This window comes from Pagrus pagrus (assembly GCF_965226575.1).
Source record: "Pagrus pagrus genome assembly, chromosome: 1".
NCBI classification, from domain to species: Eukaryota; Metazoa; Chordata; class Actinopteri; order Spariformes; family Sparidae; genus Pagrus; species Pagrus pagrus.
In genome coordinates, this window is record NC_140185.1 from 3,211,961 (window position 1) to 3,239,635 (window position 27,675).

Sequence of the window (27,675 nt, forward strand, 5' to 3'; positions counted from 1 at the left end):
CCTTCCTCCCTCTGCATTCCCTGCGTTTGACTGTGTAAGCCTGTCTAAGCCCTGATGATAAACAGTGACTCTCAAGGAAATCCCATTTGGCTGCTGTTTAATCTGAATTTTCCAGTGTGTACATTTCAGTGGCAGCAGTGATTATGGTATTCTCTAGGCACCGTATACTGTATAAGCCTTACCTTTTGCTGGAAAGTCTTTAAGTACATAGCATGAGAGTGAAGCTATAATCACGTTCTCTTGTCAGCTCTCCACCTGTGCAGCGGCGGCAGCAGCTCTTAGCACCTTGTTTGGAAGTTAGCAGTGTCTGCCATCACTTGAATTGACTCTAACTCCAGGGTCAGCTTTTTCCACATGGACCTACTCTGCCTTAAAATAGACTGGTGTTTACAGTTGCAGGTTAGCAGCTCATGAAACTGGGTCTCTGAGCTATTGGCTCTCACACAAACACACACTCACGGGACACTACTTTATTTGGGCGAAACAGGAGTGTGTAGAGTGTCTACGAGAGGCAGATCTGTTTCTTGTGTAAATACTGGCTCAGTGTAAAAGGATACAAAAGCTTGGTAGATGTTCATCTGTTTGAAGAACACAATGCTTTGACTTCACACAGCTCACTCAGAGCTCTAATGTAAATATTCATCACAGCTTTGTGTGGTTTCTTTGGTAAATGTGTAGTGAGACTCTTTGGTCTGTTTGGACTGTACAGTATGTCTCTGTGTGTGTGTGTGTGTGTGTGTGTGTGTGTGTGTGTTTCATCCGATGAACCTAGCTGTTTTGTGTTTCCAGGGGCAACCAGAGACATCGGTTCAGCGCTGACCAGGATGTGCATGAGGCATCGCAGCATTGAGGCCAAACTTCGCCAGTTCACCAAGTAAGAAACATGTCCTCCATTGACTTTCCTCCCTTTCCTCCTTTTGTTGGCGTTACCCTGAAGCAACAACAGGGTTTGCAGAAGTCAAACCTCATGCGTGTTTTCATCTAAAGTTGACTCTGTTTTTATTATGGAACAAATGCTTTTTGAGGGTTTTTTTTTTGTCATGTATGGATTCCATTACTGTCTGTACATACCTAAATGACTGTAAATAAATACGACAATTGGCATCAAACACAGACCGTTCTGGAAACCTCACCAAGAGTCTGTTTTCAGCCATTGTTTGCATTTCCTTAAGTCTCCATAGTGTCTAATGGCTTCCCCATGGCAAAAAATATTACATTGCTCATGATGATGATGATAATGACGTTGATGATGATGATAATCTATGACCATGGTAACAACAGGAGTCCCTTTGAAGACTAAGTCAATCCAAAAGCCATTGTGTGTCTGTGTGTGTCTGCACATGTTCCGATAATCCTACATTTACTGTACATGTGTACATATTATGGAGTGGACTGTCATGTGGAGGGAATTCATATAATGATCTCATTCCAGAAATATACAGTAGTGTCTCATATTCAGTGGGGCTTCGTGGTCAGAATAGGCGTTTCTACTGTTTACACTACATCAGTCTCTTGTCAAGACACCACACAATGGAAATATTAGTCATAGGATTGATTTTGAATGAAACAAAGCAGTAGTTATTGGTGTTCTGTCAAAGCTGTCTTTTCATTTACGTATCTCTGGCTCTCCTACAGTGCTTTGATGGAGAGTCTGATCACTCCTCTCCAAGACAAGATTGAGGACTGGAAGAAGACAGCCAACCAGCTGGATAAGGATCATGCCAAAGGTACACAGGTTATCATGCTAATTCATCAAATCATTGCATTACTAAGTTCTTGCCCTGTATCTGGGGTGCATCCCATAATATTAGCAGCACTGCATTAAAAAATACAAGGGACTACGATGGTGTGAGTGCATTGCTGCAAGTAAAAGTGACACAATAATTATAATCCAGTAAATCCAGTTTGATCAACATTTCCATACATTTAAAGGCTTTTCAGACACCAGACCCTGCACAGCTGTTTCTAATACTATGAGAAAGGATTTACAACTGACGGTTGTCATCTTAGCATTCACAAGAAGAACTGTTGATTTCCACTATTCACACCACAATGTAACCTTGTAGGAAGGTGTGTATATAAGTATCTGATTTGCCAAAGCAGGATGTTCCCAGATGACATGGCCAAAGCTGATCCGCCGTCACCTTGTTAACTATTTTTTGGGTGGAGCGTTTGTGCCATGTCCTCCGATGTGCCAACCTAATGAACGATGATGATAATGAAATATAAAGCTGTGCGTTTATGCCCAATCCCAATTCCCCCCCTGGCCCTACTGTACTACTTATCCGTACCCCACCATTTTGTGTGTATAGCGTGGGTTGCTAATGGCGCTGTAGTATCCAGGACTTCAACTATTTATCATGGTTTCTTCTTATTTTTTACCTCTGAATCTTTGCCAGTGCCATTGGCAACTTTTTGTCAGACATATTCTTGATTAGAAGTGACCATATAAGCGAGAGTGGGGTAAAACTGATTCTATAGACAATGGTTCTGAAGTCCTTCAGGTTTCCCTTTCCGAATAACTGATATAGACTACTACCACCTGGTTGTATGGAGAGATACTTCCTCTCACACATCGCAGAACATACAAGCTTGTTGGCCATCACCTTTTGTCTTTGTGGCGTGTTGTACCTGAGACACCGGTGACATGAGGCAACGCAGTCGCTTTCATGACTGCTAGTTCTTTGATGTCAGTTTGTTGTGTCTGGACCCTTATAACAAGGTAAAAAAATAAGTTGTTGTTGATGTTGTTGTTGTTTATGTTTACACTGACTTAAAAACAAACAGACAAACAAACCACAAGCTGTGAGCTTGTTGCTGCACTTTACTGATCATGAGTGTATATATTGCTTACAAATAGTTTGGAGATACCTTTCTTAACCTTCTTCTTTTTATGATCGGCAGATGGATTTGATAATGGTAGATAATAGCGAAGTAAGCAGCCTGAGATTACCAGTTCCTCTTACTAAAGCATTTCTGTTCATCCTGTTTCAAGAGTACAAGAGGTCACGGCACGAGATCAAGAAGAAGTCATCTGACACCATGAAGCTACAGAAGAAGGCTCGTAAAGGTAACAGTCAGCAGTATCACTGCCGAGCGCTCACATCTGACAGAATGTCACAATGTAGAGGTCAAATAACATTTCGCAAGGTCGCTTAGGCACCATCGTCGGAAACTGGTGTTTCAGTGTAGCTCATGTGCTGTAGCCGTGGATACATTTAGACATTCTGTTCATTTTTACCACAGTTATCTCAGTTATGATCTCACCACTGTTGCTATTAGTGCCAGTGAAGTGGAAATCAACACCAACATTAATATTCCCTGGGCCTCGACTTGATTTGTGTTTTTTGTCTGATTGGGATTCTTGATAAAAACATTACAAAATGGACTCAAAATACAGTGACTGCATTCAAAAACTAAGGGTCAAGAACTACAGTCTTTATACGTCTCAGTCAAAAGAATTGTTGATTTATACTGTCATCTAGTGGTGATCAGTAGTATTTCAGGTCTTTTCTCATTTGTCCTGAAACACTTCACTCTGTGATGCAGCAACCAATAATTAGTGCGTTCTTTATGGAGCAGCTTACACTCAGTTGCCAGGCAGATGAATACATAAATGTAAGATTTCTGCAAAGTCAATCTGAAAAATAATAACTTTTATTTATATGTAATGTGTGTAGTAAATACAATGTGAGGCATACATTAAATAAAAACATTATTAACATGAAAAAAACATTAGAAGATAGAACATTTGAAACTGACAGTGAAACAGTGCAGCGTCCTCTTGTGTTACAGTATGTTTTTGAGTGTGTGCTCAGCCCCGTCAGTGCTGAAGCTTGGTGGTATTTAGTTTTTGGTTGCAGCAGTGTTATTTTGCTCTAACCTGTGGCACTGTGGCTGTCTTGTGATGGCTTCCTTGTACTAACCCTAACAATGAGTTCTGCTATTTCTGCTCTCTCTCTCCCCTCTCTCGCCCTCTGTCCCCCCCTTCTCTTTTCTTATTTTGCTTCCTTTTTGCTGTCTCCCCCTCTCACTGCTACCATCTCTATGTCTCTCCCTCCCTGTGGTATTTGTCCCCCTGTAATAGAGATGCAGGGTAAGTATCAATCAGCCTGTCGCTCGCTACTGCTCTGCCGCGTCACCTCCTTTTTTACTCACATTCCCACCCATCTGAAGTCAACTCTCCAAAATATAACTTATTTGTGATACAAGGGTTTCTGGTTTCCATTTTAGTGTATAATTAGGCAATTGTTTTACTATATAGAAGAGTCATGAATGTTGGCTCCAGGGAAACAGAAAACCTTGTTATGAGGGCTGGATTAACTTTCCAGGTGGCCCTGATTTCCCCACTTCATGTTTATGCATTGCAGTCACTAATACAGAGTTAATAGTTTGTGGTAACTAAAATGAGGATACATTTATTTTGTGAAATGCACCACACAAGCAAAATATAAGCCAAATATATGACAGCTGCATTTTGGACCAATTGCAGGCAGGACAAAAACGACTGGCTGATAATAATCAGTTTTATCAGTTACAGTAATCAAGCCGGGAAGAGATGAAGGCATGAATAACTTTTTCAAACTCGTTGAACCAGATGAAAGGTTTTATTTTGGCAATGGTCTGAAGGTGAAAGAAGAATTCAGATAGGTGGACGGTTGATGTAAGCTGTTGGTGACTTCAGATTTGTTTGTGTTCAGTTTTTTATATCTTCAAGGCAGTCTGTACAGTGAAGATGTAGCTTATTGTCTGGTTTTAATTATCTGTTTTTAAGGTGCATTCAATATAAACAAATGAATTAACAATCAGTTATATTACCACAAACTTATTGCCACTTGTTCAACCTAAACTTCTCCCCACCATCAAACTGACAACAACATGACAGATGTTAATGTACCAAAACATTTCAGGGAACATAGTTTTATATTGTTTTTTTGTTTTTTCTTGGTCTAATAATCACTGACAGGAGGTCATGTAATAGATTATCTTTTTGAAACATGTTGTTCTCCATTAAACATGTTCATAAAACTAGCTCTGTTTTTAGAAACCTAATTGAAACAATAGAGTTCCTAAAGTCGCTTGACTTCAGGTTTTGTCTCCTGGTGACAGATGAGAGTTCAGCTTCTATAGTTTGATGGTTGTTTGAGAAGTTGCATGATTTAATTAACTTCTTCCTCCTTGACTCCTGCATGACTTATGTAGCTGCTACTATTAGCTTTGTAGTCACACAGCAGGGTTTCTGCTCTCATGCTACCCCTCCTCTCCAGATCTCTTTTTCATTCTCTCTCTGTTATGGCAGAGATCTCTGCTCACTGTTTTGCATGCTGTAACACTACAAAGACCCTTTTCATGTCTTGCTTTCCATTCATTGGATTTCATGTTTTTTTCTGTTAACAGTAGGTAGAATCCAGATTTCCTACACCACACTTATGCACCTCTTATCTTTTGTCAACTGATTGCTGTGCAATCACAGCAAGTAGTAAAGTTTGAATACAGAAACACATGATTTGTGTTTTGGCTCTGTACTGCCATTGTGTTGGGTGATGTCTGACACAGTGACAGACAGAGAGGTAAAGTGCACACTCTCACACATTGCAATCAACTTTTCATGCATATATTCAGCCCAAGTCTGAGGTGGCACAATGAGAGACGACAGAAAAGCAACAGTCTTTGGCTCGGAAGTTTGTAGGACATTAGCCATATTATTAGTGGTCACAGTCTTTCCTCTATTGTATAATATAATGACACGATGCACTTGCCATCCCCTTCTTACAGCTACTCCTACGTAGGGGTCACTACAGATTATCTGTTACCATCTTGCTCGCACCATCTAGCCAACCTGGCATGGAAATCTGATTGATTGATCTTTTTACACTCTCAGGAGGCCCTTCCTGACGCAGTTCCCTTCCCAATTTATCCAGGCTTGAGTAATTAGGAATGCATCCACTTGTGCATCCCCAGTGACTAGGGAGCAACCAGGGGTTCATTTCTTGACCAAGGATATTTCAACAATCGGGACAGGAGGAGGTTTGGTATCGAACAACCCTGTGATCAGTAGACGACCCACTCTACTTCCTGAGCCATAGCCAACCCTTGTATGAAAAGTACAGTATAGATTAAACATAGAAATAAAAAGTACAGAGCCAAAACACCAAACAAGGTGTTTCTGCTTACATTGTCTCACTCTGTCTGAGATTCCTAATGTATGACAGTGGCTTGATGGAGCAGTGCATTGTGGGAAGCAGAGGCTTGTGGAGAGATATCAGATCAAGCCCACATCGTGTTCATGCTGTAAACACCCACACACACTTCTTTCACAGACTATCTAGACCTCCATCTTTCCTGTCACCTACGTCCTCTCCTCTCTATTCTTTCCTTCATGCATTTCTACCATTATCCTGTCCTTCACCTGCCTATCTCATTATCTTAAACCTCATATTGTCTTGTCTCTCACTACGAATGCACCTTCCGCACCCCAGGGCGAGGGGACCTGCAGCCTCAGCTGGACAGTGCCATGCAGGATGTGACTGACATGTGCCTGCTGATGGAGGAGACAGAGAAGCAGGCAGTGCGCCGGGCCCTCGTGGAAGAGAGGGGCCGCTTCTGCACCTTCATCACCTTCCTTCAGCCTGTTGTGGTGAGGAGATAGAGATGGAGGGGTGGTGATAGGGTGAAGGATAGGTGTCTTTCTCAAAGTGATTCAAGGGGATGTTGGTTGTCTGACAGTTTCACTGCACTTGATTTCCACTGGGAGGCAACATACTGCAGTTGAACTGACCGAGGTGTGTGAAATTGAAATGAAACCTTCACAATGAGCAAAGAGTAAAACTGCAAATGACGGCAGGAGTGTTGTGTAGTGTTTACAATTTAGTTTTTTTTCTATATTAGTGTACACATGGGAACCACTGTCCTTGTTTCCAAGCGACATTATTATATATATTATATAAACAATACTAATGATGAGAAATTTGGTGAGAAATCAGGTAAAATAGTACAGCCCTGATTATTGTACAGGACTCCATATACACTTCTTGTCATGTCTGATGTGTTACGGGTGTTTTAGACCGTGTCAGCTGACATGCCACTGTATTACCAATCTGATTGAAAGACAGTAAGGTAATTAGTATTTAGGTCATTACTAAATTAGAGTCCTTGTTTCTATCTGTTTTTTTTTTTTTAGAACGGAGAGATCGCAATGCTGGGAGAGATCACCCACCTCCAGGCCATTATCGATGACCTCACTGTGCTGACAACCGATCCTCACAAACTGCCCCCTGCTAGTGAACAGGTGAAACACACCCACCTAATGTAGGACACCTATAACGAAAGTGACAAGTAATAAGCAAACCTCGAAACCTCACCATCTCTATCTCTCTGTCAGGTGATTAAGGATCTGAAGGGCTCAGATTACAGTTGGTCCTATCAGACTCCTCCTTCATCTCCAAGCAGCTCTGGCTCTCGCAAGAGCAGCATGTGCAGGTACTCACACACAAATACACACATGTACACACAGACATAATGACCAACACCTTGTGTAATAAACTGTCTGAGTACCAGAAAGAGGAGCTATCTCTGATGTTTATGTTTCACTGTGACTGTCAGTCTTTCTGTTTGTGTGTCAGTCCATCATTACTGTTTGTGCAGTCATCTTCAGTTTAGTGGAACCTCCTGTTATGCTTTATATTAAGATAAGTGTTATTTAATGAGTAATGAGGCCCTTCTAAGTCATTATAAGATGCTTAACATCAATAACACAATATAAACATTAAGCATTATAAACATCTTACTGTTATATTCTAACACATTTGTATTCACTTATAAGAAACTTGAAACTTTATAGAATGTTTAAAGCTGCAATATGTAAGAACTGGCCACCTGTTAAATTCGTACTAAAACAAACAGGGGTCTAACTGTAGCTGCCATTAGCTAGTTAGTTTGGTCAGCCATTAATCTAGCAGTTTTGAACTGAGGGCTCGGTTCACCAGAGGAGTGTTGCTGCTAGCACAGGAGCTTTGAACTGGGACAGGCTGGGGCTAACTGGTTAGCATGCTAACTTCAGTAGATGTCCCTGCAACACAATACATACATCTTAATTTCCAAACTGTTATTTCTTCAGTCTGAGGATCATTTTAGTTCATGTTTTAATGTTTTCAACTAAAATTACTTTATTACATAATTATTCTTACATATTGCAACTTAAGAAAATTCAAAAACCTCATGAGGCTCTTTAAACTGTTTATATCTAGCATTAAAAACTTTACAAACCTATCGTGTCATTGTTAAACCACCAAGCTATGAATTTTGCTGCTACTGGATAGCAAATTGAAACAATGCCTTGTTAGGTTGATCAGTCCTTTATTATACACTTACTAATAGTTAACTATGCCATTTGCATCTACCTGATCTAGAGTGAGAATGATACCTTATCAGAGTTAATTAATCCTTTACCATGCACTTATTAACAGTTTTAATGAATCTTAAAGTGACTACGAGGAACTTTTAAGCGTTTATTAAACAGTCTCGTGATACTTCTGATGATTTTAGATGACCAGTTACAGCAAACAAGATCATCGGTGAAAAGACTGCTATTTTTTATATAGTTATTATGAATAATGCCTGTGCTCGGGTCAGATCACATATATCACATATAAAATCAACTAAATACATTACCTTATTGCGATTTACCCTGCGGTCTCTCTGTCACTTGCTTCCAAAACAAATGCATGTGTTTTTAATTGTCTTACAGTCTAACACTCAACATGGTTATTATGCTATTATTCACACTTTAATAGTCTTATTAATGTTAGTAAGAATCTAATTAGGACTTATGCATGCCTTATTACCTGTTAACAAAAGCTATAAAGCGTTACTGAATCTCCAAATAAAAGAACCACAGCCTTCAGACAAAGAAACTTTGAGCAGCTGAACAAAAGATGATTTTGAATTGGACATAATTACAATGGTAGTAAACAGGATATGCTTTTATTTATTTTATTTATTTAGCTGTAAATGTGTTCAGTACTCACATTCTAAATCCTTCTGAATCTCTAAAAACAAAATAAAGAAGAGAAGAGTAATCTCAACTAAAAATAGATTCCTGTAGTTCTTGTCTGAAAATATCACACGCTGTGTGAGCCAGTCTCTGTCAGTGTATGCATGCAGTAGTAATCTCCTTCCAGGCGAAGCTCTACAGCATGCAAGTTCACAGCCTATTACCTGTAGTCTTTCAGTGTGTGTGTTTGTGTGTGTGTGTCAGTACCCTGGATCCTCATAAACTTACACACTCTCTGTCTACCCCCCTCCTCCCCCTCCTGCCCTTTTTTTTTACCCCCATTCCCTCACCACAACCATCACTGTCTGTACTTGTCTTTTTCTTCACGTGTCTATCTTCTGCTTTTTTTTGTGCGTGTGTGTCTTCTTTGTGTGCACTCATGTGATCTGCCCTCTTTCTCTCCTGCGGGGTGTTTGATTACTTGGTTTCCTTTCCCTCCGGGCTCTCTGCTTTTAACTGTGACTTTTCTGTGACTCTAATGCGTCATCACATTGAATTTTCTCACTAACCTGATAAACCAACAACTTGCTGTCAACTACTCCATCACATAAACCGATCACATATTCCTTCTATGCATCCTCCAATCATCACTTTACCATCTTGGGCCATAACCCACCCCTCATATCTCACACATTTTGCTTCACCTTCCTCTCTGTAAATCGAACCATCACTTTGACACATCCCTGTCATCAATGTTTCTCCCTTAAAATGCCCTCCCCTTACTCCACATTGGCAATCATCTCCTTCATCCTCCTCTCACACCCCTCAACCTCCAACGACTCCACCCTCCCCCTGCTCCTCTGCACCTTTCCCTTCCACCCTCCTGCAGCAGCGTGAACAGCGCCCACAGTAGTGCCTCCCGCTCATCAGGGGGAGGAGGTAGTGTTGGTATTGGTGGCAGTGGTGGAGGCTCCCAGCCCCACTCACCCACCTCATCGTCCTCCTCCTCCTCCTATCGCTACCGCAGCAGCCTGCCTCACCAGCCTCCACCACCGGGGGGCATTGCCGCCCACCGCCTCAGCAGCGTCTCCTCCCACGACTCGGGCTTTGTGTCCCAGGATGCAAACATCTATTCCAAGCCTCCCTCGCCCATGCCTTCAGACATCACTAGCCAGGTACAAAAGTCTCACACACAAACAGACCCACATGTTAGTGTGGTAATGAGCCTAAAAAATGTTGGTATCCAGCCATGCCACTGAACTAGCATCAAAAAGTCAACATTTGATTTACCAAATTGATTTGCTTTGGAAATGAACCAGAATTATCTTACAAACTCTCTGTTGACTTCACTGGGATTTTTTGGGGGAAAAAAGGATATTTCAGCTTCACACACGCAAATCAGCAATAGCTTTGTGTTTTCTCTGTATTCCTGCTGTAGAAGTCATCCAGCTCAGCATCATCAGAGGCCTCAGAAACATGCCAGTCAGTCAGTGAATGCAGCTCCCCCACCACTGTAAGTACTCAGTCCTCAACAGTACACCACTCAAACAAAAAAGCCATTAAAGTACATTGCAAATAATAAGAACAGGTTCATTTCTATTATTCTTTACAATGAGAGCTTCATGTTAAATGTTTAACAAAGGCTAATAAACAAACACAATTCTTAAATAATTGGATATTGATTTAAATAATTATTTTTTCCTTTATATTAAATAGCTCATTTGTATGTTTAAACAGTGTTGTTGCCATTTTAATAAAAAAATACATGAGGGAATCTCATGAACCATGACAAGCAGCAGAAGGAGATAACTTTATTATTCAGGTCCATTAAACTATACACAGCCTTCCTATATTTACCTGGCCAGTCTGTAATACTTCAGTGTTTATAGAGTTTATAGAGTTTAAAACATCTGATATTGTTCAGGTCAGAAGATACTGCCCAAAGTCGGTCTCTAGTGTATGTAGTGTATGCACTTCATTTCTTTTAATAAAAATTCTTTTCCACTACTGTTTTCTGGTGGCAACAATGAACAACATCTAAACTTAGTTTCTGGTAAAACAGAGCTATTGTTGAGACAACCGATGATTTGGATGGTTTACAGTTGTTATAGATGAGAATTATACAACACATGCTGTTTAAAATGATATGTCACATTCAACAAAGTAGCAGGAGTTGTATTTTAAAGGTGTAATGTATTTTTGAAAACAGTGTGAAACTTTGACTGCTGGACGGCGAGGCAAACCTGCAACAGAACAGACAGTCGTAGCTCTCTGCGTGATAACAGGCTTCCAGCTGAGAATGCTTTTTGTTGGCTCAGTAGCATCAAATCAAAGAATATTGACTTACTTTAGAGAGGACCATAAGTAAAAATACACCTTAGAGATAAGGAGTGTGTTTGATTAATGTATGTCCATGCTTTCCAGATGAAAAATATTTAATTGCAGGAATTAGACTCCAACTGCTGTATTTTTACAGCCACAAAGTGTGATTGGTATCTTCTTAGCCCATAGGGAATGTTAGGAGAGGTGCATAAGCAGTTCAGCACCGGTTGCAAATTGGTGTAAACTCGGATCAGCTCAACAGCAAAGTATGCATGGAACACTTGTATTCTGTGCTGTTCTCATCACTTTAATTGGTGCAGGCACACACACATAAACCTTTCCAAAATCTCCTGTTCCTAGTATTTATGTTTCAGAGCATGTCTCTTCCCCTTTCATGTAACATTCTTTGATCAGTATGCACATCTGTTTGCAGAAAAAAAACCCAAAAAACAATTCCAACGATGCTCATGAGGCAATGTAAATATTCATGTCTGCTTTTAAGGAGCATCTATCATCCACAACAGCTTGCATATAGGACTGCCTTGTTTTTCAGCTGATTAACAGCTTTTACAGCCATCTAACGGCAGTAGGCTACATTTGTGATCCATCCTTAATTTGAGTGACACGCTTTGTCAAGATGAATTGCACACCCCACATCCACTGGTTATCTTGTATAAACCTTGAACAACCACATTGAGGCTGTCTCAAGACAATCATGCACATCCTTATTGCTTATATCTAGATTTTTTATTTAAATGATCAGGAAGTTGGGATCCTCTTGACATCCTCTGGACACACACTTGTCAAGACAGTTTAAACACCTCTCTATTTTACATTTCTGAAACTCCTCAGAGATCATATCAGTTTCAGCATGTTATCACTTGTGTACACATCAAGCAACATTGAGTACTCCAGCTCCAGTACAACAGCTGCATCTGCCTGTGATAAAAGTCAATCTACCACTACATGAGGCGGTAGAGCAGTAAAATGGCAAAAAAGACTCAAAAACGTAATTGGATGAGAGAGAACGGTAACATTAATGCTTTAGCTGAAGTTTCAAACAGTAGTGAGGGTTTTACAAGAAAAAAAGATACCTCTGATAAAGAGCAGTGCACAGCTGCTTCCATAATTTTTTTGGGACCATCCACCTCTTCACTTTGGATGTGATCGTATGAAACAGGGCTATACCACTTTAACAGCTGCTATGATACAGATTATCGTATACAAGCACATTAGAAAAAGAAGTCACAATGGGCTTCATTCTGTGTTACACTGTTGCAGAATTACTGTCAAACCAAATCCATCAAAACATTGAAATGCATGCTTGGAGCTGCTTTAACACATCCCATGACCCTTCTAACATAAACATATCAACGTAGGCTTTCGAGGCTTCACTGACTTAGTACTTAGACATGTTGCACAGTTTGTATATAGAGTCATTCTGATGCACGGACAACAGTGACTAATTCTGTTTCGAAGAACTTTTCTATTGTCAAATCTGTTAGTGCTCTTCTGTTTCACACTAAGGACTCGGTGTGTGTGTGTGTGTGTGTGTCTATTGTAGGTGTGTGAATACACGTGTTGCCTTTATTCTGGTGTGTGGCCCAGTGGTCCCCCTCCACAGCCGGCTGCCTCTCTCTCTATCTGTCTTCCTTTTTCTCTGATGACGTGACTATGTCTCTCATCCCGCAGTTTGGCACGTCCTTCGCAACCTTCCGCCCCGCTCTCTCTCACTCTGGCTCCACCAGGCCTCTCTCTGTCATTCTTCCTGTTCCTGCGTCCCCACCCTATAACCGCCCCCCTGGATCCAGCTCCTCCTCTCCCACATCAAAGGTTCCTATCTGGAAGGTTTGTTCTCCATTCGCTTCCATTTCTTCAGTTGCACCTTTTCTTCTGTTTCTGTTTAAGAAGTTTCAGTTAATCATAGGGTTTATTTTCTTTTAATTCTCATCACCTGATTAACTCATTCAAACCACATTGCTTTGCTTCCTTAATGTGTTCATCCCCACTTGCTGTGTGTGCATGCATTTTATTTTTTGTCTCACTCACTGGTTTTGCAATCTACTGGAGATTGGCCAAACCGAAGAATGGTGTGGAGAGCTCACCAATCAAACTCCAACATGAACACATTCGAATGCTGAAAAAAGCCCCCGCCCACATACACCCACGCACACTCTTCCAGACACCCATGCACAATCCACCCACACAGGCCCCCTCTCTCTGCACTCAGATGAAGGGCTTCAAACTGCTGGATAGTGGACAAGTCTGTCGTGCTAATCCTACCTGCTCCTTCCTGTTTATTAATTTGACTCACCTCTTCAGGATTGGTCCAAAGCAGGTCAGTATGAGCAGCCGGTGGCTGCAGCAGCAGTTCAGAGAAGAAAGGAGCCTCTCGATAGATTGAGGGAGAATGAGGCGTCACCAGGCTCCCAGGGATACGTCGGGCCATCACACCCTGATGAAGCACAGCGATCCAGGATGAACCCAGCTACCATGGCTGCCAAGGTAACACTGGAAGATGCTTACAAGCAGGCTGAAGATATATGAGAATTACCAAAGAAATAGGTTAAGCTAGTTGTGTGTGTGTTGTATGTCAAGTATGGCCTAGTTGTGTGTGTGTTGTATGTCAAGTATGGCCTTTAATAAACCATGCCAGTCATTGTGATCAATATATTGCAACAGCAATACATCTTCCAATTCCATGTTACATAAAGACTTGACAGATCTGATCTAAAGTTAATAGAGAAAAAAACAATAGAAACGTAATGTTTCTGATTTTCCCAACACTCACTGGTGCGAAATATCTTTGGTTATCTATCTATCCATGGGTAAGGTGTGGCATAGAAAAGTCAATTCCAGGCACATAAGGAGGTAGTTTTGAAATATATGTATATATAAAAATATATGTGTATATGCTGATGTACCCATCAGTGTGTCAGCTCACTGGATCTCATGAAATGTGTTACATATCCCACATGTACTCAACAAAAGGACAAAATTAATTCTCCTGAATCTGAATTTAGTTTTGAAAAGAAACTTAATTCCAATGCGGCTTCTCTCTGAATCTCCTCAGCATGGAGACGAGGTTTCTCCAGCAGCCAGTGACCTGGCCATGGTGCTGACCAGAGGACTGAGTATGGAACAGCAGAAAAGCAGCAGAGACTCCCTGCAGTACTCCAGTGGCTACAGCACAGAGACCACAACTCCGTCCTGCTCTGAGGACACAATTCCTTCACAAGGTGAAGCTCTAATCTGCTACCTACTGCTCTAGCTACTGTAGCTTTTAATCGTGTTTATCATTCATTTACATTCCTCCTGGCAACATTTATTCTCTCATATCTTGTCAATTCTCAAGAAAGCCAACCTGTCAAAGGAAGGCGTTATGATTTTAAAAAATGAAATATCAATATTTACAAGCTCTGCGTAATTATCTTTAATTAACTTCATCACTTGCACCAGAACCCCTGTCTTTAGAGTGTTGTGTTGCTAAAATCAAGCAACGTGATAATCTAAGTATCCATCCAAGCAGCGAGCACAGTGTATGACAGGTGCATCATAACAGCTTCCTTGACAGCAGCTGGGAGGTGACAAGAGGAAACTGAATAATATTAAATGTGTTCATGCATCATCGGCTGGTTTATCCTTTATACAAATACTCCACCCAAATAATGTAAATTACCCTTTCCCCCCACGTCAGGTTCAGATTATGACTGCTACTCTGTGAACGGTGATGCTGAAGGTCCCGATGGACAGACAGAGTTTGACAAGTCCTCCACGATTCCTCGTCACTCCAACATTGCCCAGAACTACCGCCGCATGATCCAGACCAAGAGGCCAGCCAGCACAGCCGGACTACCCACAGGGGTTCTCGGTCCAGGGGCTCATGGGATACCAGGACAACCTGGTGGAGCTGGTGGAGGTGGAGCAGGTACTCCAGGCACTGCCACCATCCGCCGAACCCCGTCTACCAAACCGGGAGTGAGGCGCACACTGTCCAACGCAGGGCCCATCCCCATCCGACCACCCATTGTGCCTGTCAAGACCCCCACTGTTCCTGGAGATTCACATTCACCTGGTGGTGGTGGGTACGCAGGTGGAGGGCACCCAGGTGGGGTGCCTGTGCGTGTGGGCAGTGAAGAGTGTGTGTTCTTCACTGGAGTTGAGGATGCACAGGGAGCGCTTGATTATGTGAAGGCGTCACCGAAGCGCCTCAGCCTGCCTAACACCGCCTGGGGATCAGGGGCAGCATTAGAGGTCTACGCCCAGCAGCATGGCCTTGCAATGGGAACAGGATCGGGGGCTGGATCAGAGGAGGATCAGATGATCGCTGCCAATCGGCACAGCCTAGTGGAGAAGATCGGCGAGTTGGTAGCCAGTGCGCACGCCCTTGGGGAGGGGCAGTTTCCTTTCCCCGCCCTCCCCGATGACCCGACCCTACAGCCAACCGGCACAGGGGACACTCAGACAGGGACAGAAGGGGCAGAAGGGTCCGGTGACATGTTGACCACCATCAGGAGAGGAGTGCGCCTTCGCAAGACCGTCTCCAATGACCGCTCGGCACCGCGCATCTTGTGATTACAGGGGAAGCAGGAAGAGGATGATACTCATCAGCCAATAGGGAGTCAGGTGTTGTATGGTGCAACCCAACCGCCTAGTACATACACAAAAACTTAACCATGTAGGGAAAGCTATACTATAACAGAAGATGAATAAAAACAAAAAGATACAGAAAAAAATAAATTTAAAGACATCATTAGAGTAAATTATATATAATATAATGATAATAATAACATTAATAATGTTAACCCATGATGACAATTAAAAATTAAATACTGAATATTGACAGGCTCCTAGCTGGCCACTATAACTAGTGTGTGTTGGACGCATGTTTGTCTTCTCTACACCTTCACCCAGGGATGGAAAGACTCGCAGGAAAAACAGATGAGATACAAAAAAAGGCAAAGAAGGAGAGAAAGACTGGGTTCTGTTTGCCAACTTACACCCTTCCCCATCCTCTTCTCCAACTAATAGACTGTCGAATCCCAGATGAGTGACTAATGACTGAAGGAGGGGCCAGTGGGGGCGAGAGAGAGGGGGGTCAGAGTGCCATGTGAACAGCTGGACTTGAACCCAGGCTGTCTCAGCAGCAACATACTGTACTTATTAGCCCACTGAACTGAAGCTTTGGTATTAGCACGGGGAGCTAACAAGCCAGAGGGCTCCTCTGGTTCATCCTAATGTAAAAGAGTCTTAAAAAAAATACTGTTGGCATTGAACCGTGCTAGTGCCCCCTTCCCCTCTCTCTCTCCGTGTGTGTAGTGTGCGCGTGCATTCATGTGTATGCATGTGGGCAAATGTGAATCGTGAGCGTGTGTGTGTGTGTGTGTGAGGGGGGTGGGTAGAGCTCTGCTGCAGGACAGCTGGTTACCCAATGAGGGCAGGGCTTTTCTCCTGTGTGTTGTGCGTGTATTTTCTTGTTTATATCGTGACGTCATTTACCTTCTTACCACTGTACGAGAAGTTACGAGAAGTAATCCAGGCGTATAGATATATTCATATATATTTTCTAGAACCAGAGAGAAAATGTTAAATCAGAAATGGAGCAATAAATGTGTTTTATTTTCTTGTTTCCAAGGAGAGGGTTGATGGGAGGATTGTAGGTTCTCCTTTGTCACATTCAGGCAATCATCAGGAATGCAAAATTACACATTGACTGTGAATTCATACTGGCACATCTCTCTCCCTGTCCCTGTCTCTTTCTGGTTGAAAAAAATGATTTCAAATTGTCGAAAAAGAAAAACTGTAAGCACTTTGATAGGTGGCAGAGTGTGTACAATAGCCACTAGGTGTTGCTGTGGTCATGCTGTATGATAGGGAGAGTGAACGTGAGAGAGATAGTTGCCAAAAAGAATGCGTCCTGAGGAAATTATTTAATTTGTAGAAGACGAAGACAGAAAGGGAAAAAGAGGAAGTGATAAAGGCTGGTGGAATCGGAGTGATTGGTCAAATGAGAGATGGGATAAGAAAGTAGAGCAAAATATTGATCTAAAAATAGATTGGACGGTGGTATTCTTCAGGGTTCTGAAAGCCATCAGCTGTTGTGGATTGTGAATGGTACTGAAGCACTGGTTGCACTGCTATCTGAAGGACTGAACCCATAATGCAAAAAGTACACTGCACAAATAGGTCAAATACTATTTTTGGATATAGGCTTTAATGGGTTAGTTTATCCAAATGACAAACAAACAAACAAAAATATTGTCTCACTAGCCATGCAAATGGTTTACTTGTCTGGATATCTGTCACTGAGATTTCTGCCTCGACCCCATAACCATGCAGGTTTACAATATAGTACTCAGCATTGAAAAATACATGTAAGATTTCAACAGCTACATGTGTCCTCCCAGAGGCTCCAATACTCCTGATCATCTACAGACCTTGTTGTAGTTCTCTTGGAAATGTTCACAGCACATTTGATGGATTATCAAGAGTAACAAGGACACTGTTTCAGAAAAGACACATTACACATACTGTTAGATTTATCAAATGGCATTTTACAATACTGTGCGCAGAAATTGATTCACCTCCCTTGTACTGGGGTTAAGGCAGAAATCTCAAAACCTGGGCAAATTAAACTAAAACCTTCAGCCTTCATAGATATTGTAAAGGTACAGGACGCAAGAAAATATGTTTCCTTGTAATTTGCGTTTAATGGACTTGAAATGTATTTGCACATGTAGATTATGTTCATTGGATAATGACATGAATGTGCTCTGGAGTTTTCAACATTGGGACTGTAGGACTGTATTGTCCTGAATATTGTATATTACAGAGTAATCATCACTCGTGTTCATGTGTAAATACATATCAGCACACCAGCTTATCTGCAAATATATTCTTACCCATAAATAATTTATATTTTTGCATTATGAGAAAGCAATGTGAAGCCTTGAACACAGCTGAAAAACAGCTTTTCATCCCAGGTTCGCTTGAGTTAAAACCTTCCTTCATACTTTATAATAACCACCATTATTAATTGGTAAATATGTTATTCATAAAACTTAAGTTGATAGTTATTTAACTTTTAATAACCAATGAACTCTTTTATAAAGAATTTATTAAGCAATTGTAAAGGTTTATAAACAACTTTATAATGTCAATCCAGAAAATGTATAGATGAACAACCCACACTACACAGTATTTATTAAACATTTACAAAGTATTATAAGCATCAGTTGAAACTTTACAATACACATTTGCTAAACAAATGGTTTATAAAGCATTTCATTGTTGTTAACTAAAATTGAAATAACTATCAATTTACCATTTGTTAATGATGGTTATTACACAGTGGTACCCTTCCTCCTTTACTATCTGAACAGAAACATTCACCAGGCTACCCCTGTATGGTTCAGCTCAGTTCAGTGCAAACAGTTTAGGACACGGCTGTATGAGAGAATTATTTATGGACATTGAGATGTAAGAAAGGTGTTGTATGATGTGCTCACTGATGGCAAAGTAGCAGAAGGCTTTAAATGAGACTTTTGAAGCTGGCAGAGAGAGGAAAACATGTGTGGAATGAGCATTTCACTGCCTGTTCAAACAATATTTACTCTATGTGCTGTACTTGTAAATGAGAATCAGGCATACAGATTTGGTATAAAGGTTTGTTAGAAAATATTACATGAAATAATTCATTTTATTTTATTCTATTTTATTTTTCATTCTGCAGTACTGTTTGAATATTTAGTATTACTTTTAATTAATGTAAAAAGAAGAAAAAACTCCAGTTGTAACACAAACTACTAAACTGTGTAACATACGGATGTAGGATGTGTGGGCCGAGAGTGAGTGTGTCCTTGTTTGGCTGTTGAACTGTAGGCTAGTAAACTCTTCATCATCATGTCTGTACGCTCTTAGCAGTGACCTGAATATACCGCTGACATCAGCGCTCTGAAATGCTCTTTTTATTGATTTGTTTCTTTTTGTTTTTCCTGAATAGAGCACTGTTTTAAACATATTTGTGGCTGTTTAAAAAGAAACTTATGATGATTTAATTTAAAGCGATAGGGAGGAGAATGTTTGCAATTTCTAAACCTTGTCTCCCTCTTTGCCAGCACACTTTGTTTTTGTTGAACTCTGAAACAGTGCTTCGGCAGGGGTTGTTTTATGTTTCTGTGTGGGGGGAACTTCTGTATGTGTGTTTTCACATGTGGATGCTGTGTGTTGTATCAGCTGAATCTGACTGGGTGAGAGGGTGGAAGGGGAAAGCAGCGGGCTTGGACTCCATCCCCCCCAAAAAAACTATTTTGGGTGAGAAAATGTTCATCTGAAGCGTTTATGTAAGACCGCCCGTCGAGGTCACACTGTACATGAATATACGTACGTCTGCTGATTGTACTGCGAGGTTAAGGACATCGAACTGTGCATTTTTGAATTGCTTGAACTGTTGCAATGTCAGAACTTTGTTCCTGTACAACTAAAGGAAGTGCCCAGTTTAAGCGATAGGAAAGCAATACAGAAAAGTGTGCATGTATGTACATTCACAATGATATTCCAGAGTGGGTGTGTTAAAAGAAAATACCACTGTTTTCTCCACTTGAGGGTACTTGTGTTACTCCACATTGCATGGCTCTGATAGTATGATTTGGAGTTAGAGATCCTTTAAGTCTATACGTCTCCAAGGACACTGCTAGAGCCGACTCTACTAGTCTGAATGTGTATGAGCTGTATGTTTAGTGCAAACTGAAACAACTGAATTCACTGCCAGCTTTCTACAGTAAGTTATTGCTTGATGAAAGGGTTTATAATGCCCTGCAGAACAGACACGCTGCTTCTAAATGATGATGTATGTGTGAGATGTGAGAAGATACAACACTGCTATTTTCCTTTAAAATGCCCAGTTAACAGCACAAAATGTTATCTAACTAAACAATAATGTCTTTTTTTTAACATGCTGATTTAACTGTGTACTGAACTAACTGTCTGAACAAGCTGAAATAACTACTTTGCTACAGATGTGTCAATATGAGTGTATGTGTATGTGGGTAGAAGTAGGCCTACCGGCACATGGGCAAGGCGGGAGCTACAATTCTGTAGGAACATACATTAAGGGCCAGATTTACATGCGTGCAGGCATGCGTGCGTACACACAAACACACACTCACACATATACAAATGATACAATACACACACAAAAAAAGTCTTTCTCCCTCAACTGAAGGAACTACACTGTCATAACGACAGTATGTCCAAAAGGAACTAGCACCGTGAAAAGTAAGATCTTATTTAACAATAATTTCATAATTTGATTGATTGAAAATATCCCATCTAAGCTCTCAGTGACATTACTACATTTTAATTTGGTTTGCTATTACCTGTCCTGTTGCACAACAGCAAGGCTAGCGTGTGAGCTAGACAACATCAAAAATAAATACAAACATGCAACATGATGCATTATTTTTATGTACACTTATATACAATAAACATACTCAATTCAAAGTTGAAATACAGTAATGACTTCAGAAAAGTCTGTTTCTATACATACAGCTAGCCTGACAGACTATAGTGCTGTTGAGTATGTACCTATAACTAATATGAGCTCAGTAGACTGTCAAGTGTTAAAGGAATCGCTTGACATTTTGGGAAATACTCGCTTTACTTGGTACCGCTCTCATACAAATGGTCTCATCAGATGGTTAGCTAGTTTAGCATAAAAACTGGAATTATAGGAAAACAGCTAGCCTGGCTTTCCCCAAATATAAGCAGATATAACAATGCACTTTTTATGAGTACTAGTATCATCCAAGTAAAATGTATCAATATCAGTACTCATGATGTAAATTCTCATTGGGTAGGTGACAAAAGTTTATTCATTTAAGTTAATAAACAAAAATAAATAGTTCTCTTACTGTTGTGATCATTTTGGTCTGAAGCTAAATTCTGAGGCTGTTTTGTAAGACAGCAACTTCTGATCAACCCAGATCAATTTCAAGCTTGTATTAAGATCGTCTGGTTAATTCCAGCCATTTTCTGTTTAGGCCCACCCGTTAATGTACAGATGAAGATACAGATAACGGTGTACTTACTCATTCCCATTAAAAACGACAAACTGTTGTTTCATGGGGGTAATGTGGTTTATTATTTCTTTGCCGGGCTCAGCTTGTTGCCCCAGGTGACAAGACTCTAGGAAGAGAAAAAACAAAGAACACATTTTCCAAAATGTTGAGCTATTCCTTCAATGATTATTGAAAACCTAATGATTAGTTTGGTGATTAGTTTTTTAAGATGTTGGGACCACAGAAGGAATGAGACGTGGACACTCAACAGCACCATTGTCTTTAACCAACTAGAATGGAGAAAGCAAAAGAAAACTGAATTTCCATATTCCTCTGATCACAGGCTTTTGACATCTATGTATCCATCTTTTCTTTTTCCTCTCTATTATTTTCCTCTTCTTCTCAACTTCCATCCACTGATTGGCATCATACACACAGGGATGCCATCTAGCTGACAAGTTAGAAACAACACTTGTCATGGTGAGAGTCCCATCGGCTGAATGCGGTCTCTTTGTGCCTCGCAGCCCATCAAAGCTAATGAAAAAATAATCCTGATGAAGTCTTTATTTTCAGCAGTCCACAGTGAATATGATTTCAGCTCTGATTCTCTCTCTGTCCATCTCCCCTTCACCCTCTTCCCTCCCCTCGCTCTATGTGTGTCTGTTTATTGTATGTCAGTATGTGCCACGTTTCAAATGTGGGTGTGTGCATAATGGCTAACGGGTGTACCATTATGGGGCCTGGGTGTGCTGTTCAAAGAAGCTCTGGAAGCATTAGCTGGGGTAAACTTCTCCCTGCTGTACACAGTAACATAAGCTGGTTTCAAGGCTAGCAGCTGGAGGTCTGACGCTTCTTCTCAGTGCTGATTACATTTTAATTAATTTTGATCAGACTTTTAAAGACATCTTTTTGGCATCATCTCACAGGCAGCCTCTATAACTTTGATGGTGTCTTGGTGAGCTTCTGTCAAAGAAACCTACAAGATGGAAGTGAGAGCAGTAATTCAACATGCAGGGGGTGCTTTCATCCACATTGCTGTCACAAGAAAAATGCTGGTGTGTAAAGAGCAGGATTGGTAAACACTGTATCATAACAAATAAAGAGTATTGCTACTTCTGTTAAATTTGCAGTTTTTATTAAACAGCTGCCACTGTGGCCACAAGTGATAATTAAAGCATAAAGATAAATGCTAAGATTTATTGCATAAAAAGGGGAGATTTGAAAAGTCAAAAAGCTGGCTCAGTAGCAGCAAAATTAATTAAATCTGCTAACACTATTTGCCATTAGTTACTGGTAAAACCAGACCAATCCCTCGTCGTATTGAAATGAGCAAGGACTTGTTTTATCAACAATGAATTAAAGTTTTTTTTTGTCTGAGCAAAAATATGTCTTACTTTAAGCAGAAGTTTAAGTTTAGGAAATTAAATAATAAATGATAATATGATTGTCCTAAAACAAACAAAATCACTTCCAACATAGGAAGTCATCAATCGCAGTAAATGTACGTATGTTTCTGCAAACCACGAATATGTTCAAATTTTGCATTTTTGTATGTTGCAACTTTAGGTTCAGTTTTCACGTTCACACTGTGATACCACTGCTCTTATGATCTGTTTAGGCTCAGGCCCAAAAGCCACTCGGTCAGGGTTAGGAAAAGATCATGTATTGGCTTGTCCCGACATCTCATTAAAAATATCAGTTTTTTGTCACAGACAGAACTGTCCCGAGGTCTCCTTACAAACATCCAGTGGTTTCACACTTGCAAATGTTGAAACGCAGCTTGAACTGTGGTCACTGGCTTGATAGCCTTATCGCCAAGCTGAATTCCACCACCATCCCCTCTATACCGCCCAATATGGAAGTCAGTCATAAACATGTAATGTGAGCATGATATGACACAAATTGTACAAGGTATGTATTACACAAACAAATGTGAATGTATCACTGGTTTGCAGAAACACAGCCAGGTTTTGCCGTCTGCACCTGAGATGATTCCGTGGTTACATATAAGAAATGACTTCCACTGTGAGCATTTGCTTGCAGTATGAACAGTTTTAGAAATCTACGTGGACATTTTGTGGACAACAGCCTTGTTTGTGGTGTAGACAGCATCTTTTGGTCCCCTTCAGATGTCCTGCATGTATACACTGCAAACTTACTGTATGTCCTAAAATAAGCTTTATGAAATGTCACCAATTCGAAATAATTGAAATGAACATGCTGAAGTTCTTTATCTGACTGATTCAGATACAAAGGACCCATGCTGGTCACAGAAGGACAGATTGTGTTGTATTTATGATCAGACCAAAAGAGGTATTGTGAATTTGCTCCTTTAGCCATCTGCCCAGGTTATATTGAATGTGTACTTTCTGTATGTGTGCACGAGTGTGTGCATGCATGTAGACACGTTAAGACCCCTACTGTTCCTTTCTCCCACCTCCCACACACAATCTGTCAATCCTTCCTGCTGTCTAATACTGAAGAAACCCACTACACACTCGCAGACACAAACACACACTCGCCTGAAGCTAACATGACTAAGGTAGATTCTCTGAAGCTATGTGGTCCACTGAAGTCCTCCAGAGGAACATGATGAAACATGGGGCAACTTCCTGTCCTATAGCCATGCAGAACAGAGTGGCCAAAGTGGCCTCCTGGTGCCACCGTAACTGAACTGAATGTCTCTCTGTCAGTACTCCAGTACTCATAGTGTCTCTCGCTCGCTTGCTCGCTCGCTCTCTTTCTCTTCCTCGTCCTCATCAGCCGCGTTATGAACTCTACAATGAAATCTCTCCACAACTCACTACTGAAGCGCTGACATCATTTCTAAGGGGCAATTCTGCTCAAAGGATAACATTGTGACAGTCAACATTTGCTTCATCTTTCTGTACAAACGGATCTTTTGCTCCTCTCTTCCCTCCCGGTTAGCCCTGCAGGCACTGTGGTCTTGTCTTTCTCTCTCTTTTCTCTCCCCTCTTCCGCTCTTCTTCTTTAATTTATTGTGAATTGATTTCTAAGGTTGTTTCGCCTCTGTCGCTGATGATAAGGTTTTCTTTTCTGTCTTCCTTTTTGTAAAATTGACCCTTTTTTTGTTAACTTTAGTCACTGCTAATGTAACAAAACGCACTGTGATGATTCCAGTATTAATAAAAGTTGTACTTAAACTGTGTGCTGATGTGTGAAGTGGATCTTATTAATCAATAAACAAAGGTCAAGGTCCTGACCCATCCCACACAGTTCAGTAGATACTGTACCCAGAGAGAAGTGAGTGAATATGGGTGAGTGAATTGTCTGTATGCCTTCTAAAGCCACTGTGGAGCAGAGAGGCTAAGTGTAGTCAATGAACCTAAGAATTACTAACAGTGTACTAACTGATACTTTCACTGAAAACGTTCTGTGAAGGCACTATATAGGCCCTTGTGTTAAAACAACAGTGTTAAATAGAATAAATCTAAAATAAAAATATGGCATAATGTGACTGAGTCAGTGATGACTACCAATACTAAAATAATTCATTAAAAATTATATCCACTTATATCCACTCCACTGATTATCTATGTGGCTTGTAGCTCACCACAGATACCAAAAACAACATTATCATGATATGCATCATAAATGCAATAAAAAATACTATATTTACTTTTAGCTTATACAGACACATTCACAAGAAAAATATGAATGAACATACTGTAAATACAAAAATACAATGTTGCAATCATCTTCTCAGACTTTTCTTTAACAAATACAATCACTCCATGAATGGTGAAAATGTTGAAGATCCATTTGTCAATATAAAGGATATTCTGAGTTCTCTCTCAACTCCTTTTACTAAAAGAAATCCAATTATTCTCAAAAAAAAGGAAAACAATTAAAGTCCTCTTTGCCAAAACATTTTTTGGATTACTTCTTAATAATCTTAAAGGGAACAGAGCACCAGCTGAGGGAACTCTATTACTTCCTCATAGACAAGATTTATCTTTATCTCTTTATCTTTCACAATTGAGGGCACTGAAGCTCACACTGGTCTGCACCTCACTGAGAGTGGCTCCTCAAAGTTGGATCAAATAATAGCGCTGTGATCAAAAAAGAAATGAATCTATATTGATAACTCAATTTGTATGCAAATGTATTCAGCTGGTGTTCTCAATAACTGAATACATTAATACAGCACTGACATTATTTACGGAGACTTAGGCCAAGTCCCAATACACACATTGTCCTCTACCACTCAGCCCTTTTGCGCTTTCACACATAGGGGTAGTGTGTCAATCGTTCGTCAATCATTTGCCGATGTCTCTGTTGCTAACATTAGCTAGCTAATGTTACATTGTTTATGAGCATGACAGTCCCACTTTGAAGTAACTTAAAGGAATAGTCCACTATAAAACAAAATTCAGTCATTATCGACTCACCCACATGCTGATGAGAAGTCCGGTGTAGTTTCTTATTCCTCAAAGTGCAGCTGGAGACCCATGGTGCTTCCCTCCGGCAGGAACAATCCACATAACGAGCATAAGTGGCGACCCAGGGGAAAAGGTCCATAAAACTACACAAAAACTTTGTAATATTCCTCCATGTGTCCTGAAGTGGCGACATCCAGAGTTTACTTGAAACGACGTCATTTAGTACATTTTTCCAGCCTAAACAGTCACTATGCTATGTTTACATGGAGGCACGCTCCGCGTTCATGCGAGTCTCCCTCGCAGCCGATTGCAGTAGGAAGCCGCGCCGGACAAGATGAACGTTCTTTTTAAAGGTTGCCTTGTACAAACTGGCAAAGGGACAATTGATGAAAACTAGCTTTTTAAGCTAATTCGAGTGCATTTACATGTATGTTTTTTTATACAATGTTTATTAATGTGCATTGTCCCTTTCAAATAAACTAAACTGAAACTGAAACGAGACTCGCGATAGATACACACCGGCATTTACTTCCTGTTTTGAGCGACCGCGTGACACACAAACACAAGCGCGTTCTGCCTGCATATGGAAGAATTATCCTATCTTTATTCAAGAGCGTAGATTTTCAGTTTGAGAGCATGATTTCATTCCTTTTCAGTGACATAGCTCCTTCTCACGCTCAGATTTATTCTCCTCGCACTCATATTTTCTGCTCGCACTTGGATGTCTGCTGCTTTCTTTCAAAATGTGTGCTTGAACTCAAAAATCACATGCTCGTGCTCACATTTCTTCTGCTTGCACTCAAAAATTGCGCTCGCATTCAAATATGTCCTGCGCTCGCTCAGATCTAAAGTATGCGCGCTCAAAACTAATGTGCACGCACTCAGAACAAGCACCTCCTCTCAGGTTGAGGAGTCTGCTCAGACTCAAGGCTGTCCCTCCTTGCGCTCAAAATATTGTGTTTCACCAGCCAATAGGGGACAGCTAGAGTGTGGACCAATCAAATGACGGATGCCGCCTTGGGTGCGTTCCTTTGCACTTTTTTGAGTGCTCCGTAGGGGCGGGTATATGGTCTGTTTGTAAAACTGCTTCTCTCAAAATACACCAGTTTACCATATTAGCCAGCTATTTGAATCGTCACTTATTTAAGACGCCAGCATATTTATGTATAATTATTCTTAAGTAATCGTAAAACGAGTTATCATAGTTTAGATTCTCTTTTTTATTCAATATTAGCGGAAATATGTTATATAGTATGAATACTCACATCACCATGTAAGTGAGCGTGTTACGATGGTCGAGTGGTCAAGGCCAATGGCAAATTTTGCATTTTAAACCATTTTGAGTTCAAGCACACATTTTGAAAGAAAGCAGCAGACATCCAAGTGCGAGCAGAAAATATGAGTGCGAGGAGAATAAATCTGAGCGCGAGAAGGAGCTATGTCACTGAAAAGGAATGAAATCATGCTCTCAAACTGAAAATCTACGCTCTTGAATAAAGATAGGATAATTCTTCCATAGCCCTGCACTGGTCATTTGAAACTTTGAAACTCACAGCAGGAAGTAAATGCCGGTGTGTATCTATCGCGAGTCTCGTTCATCTTGTCCGGCGAGGCTTCCGTAGTGCAATCGGCTGCCAGGGAGACTTGCGTGAACGTGGAGCGTGCCTCCGTGTAAACATAGCATAGTGACTGTTTAGGCTGTAAAAATGTACTAAATGACGTCGTTTGGAGTAAACTCTGGATGGCGCCACTTCAGGACACTTGGATTGCAGCGGACGAGCAGTATGGAGGAATATTACAAAGTTTTTGTGTAGTTTTATGGACCTTTTCCTCTCGGGCACAATTGACGCTCGTTATATGGATTGTTCCTGCTGGAGGGAACCACCTCTCCAGCTGCACT

General features: G+C 40.8%; 1 protein-coding gene across 3 annotated transcripts in view; it reads left to right on the forward strand.

Annotated features, from left to right (window-relative positions):
• mtss1lb (MTSS I-BAR domain containing 2b) overlaps positions 1 to 24,541 on the forward strand; it is an 89,184-nt gene extending 64,643 nt beyond the window's left edge. Inside the window, exons 4-15 of one of the 3 annotated variants that reach the window (XM_084353032.1) lie at positions 790 to 874; positions 1,636 to 1,727; positions 2,996 to 3,070; positions 6,480 to 6,637; positions 7,181 to 7,288; positions 7,382 to 7,479; positions 9,882 to 10,167; positions 10,431 to 10,505; positions 13,007 to 13,162; positions 13,637 to 13,819; positions 14,388 to 14,553; positions 15,012 to 24,541. In XM_084353032.1, the coding sequence (XP_084209158.1) occupies positions 790 to 874; positions 1,636 to 1,727; positions 2,996 to 3,070; positions 6,480 to 6,637; positions 7,181 to 7,288; positions 7,382 to 7,479; positions 9,882 to 10,167; positions 10,431 to 10,505; positions 13,007 to 13,162; positions 13,637 to 13,819; positions 14,388 to 14,553; positions 15,012 to 15,889 (2,360 nt within the window). In that variant the 3' untranslated portion in view covers positions 15,890 to 24,541. The remainder of the gene's footprint in view (positions 1 to 789; positions 875 to 1,635; positions 1,728 to 2,995; positions 3,071 to 6,479; positions 6,638 to 7,180; positions 7,289 to 7,381; positions 7,480 to 9,881; positions 10,168 to 10,430; positions 10,506 to 13,006; positions 13,163 to 13,636; positions 13,820 to 14,387; positions 14,554 to 15,011) is intronic. The other 2 variants (XM_084353030.1, XM_084353031.1) reach the window with 2 other exon arrangements.
• The last annotated feature ends 3,134 nt before the right edge of the window (positions 24,542 to 27,675 follow it).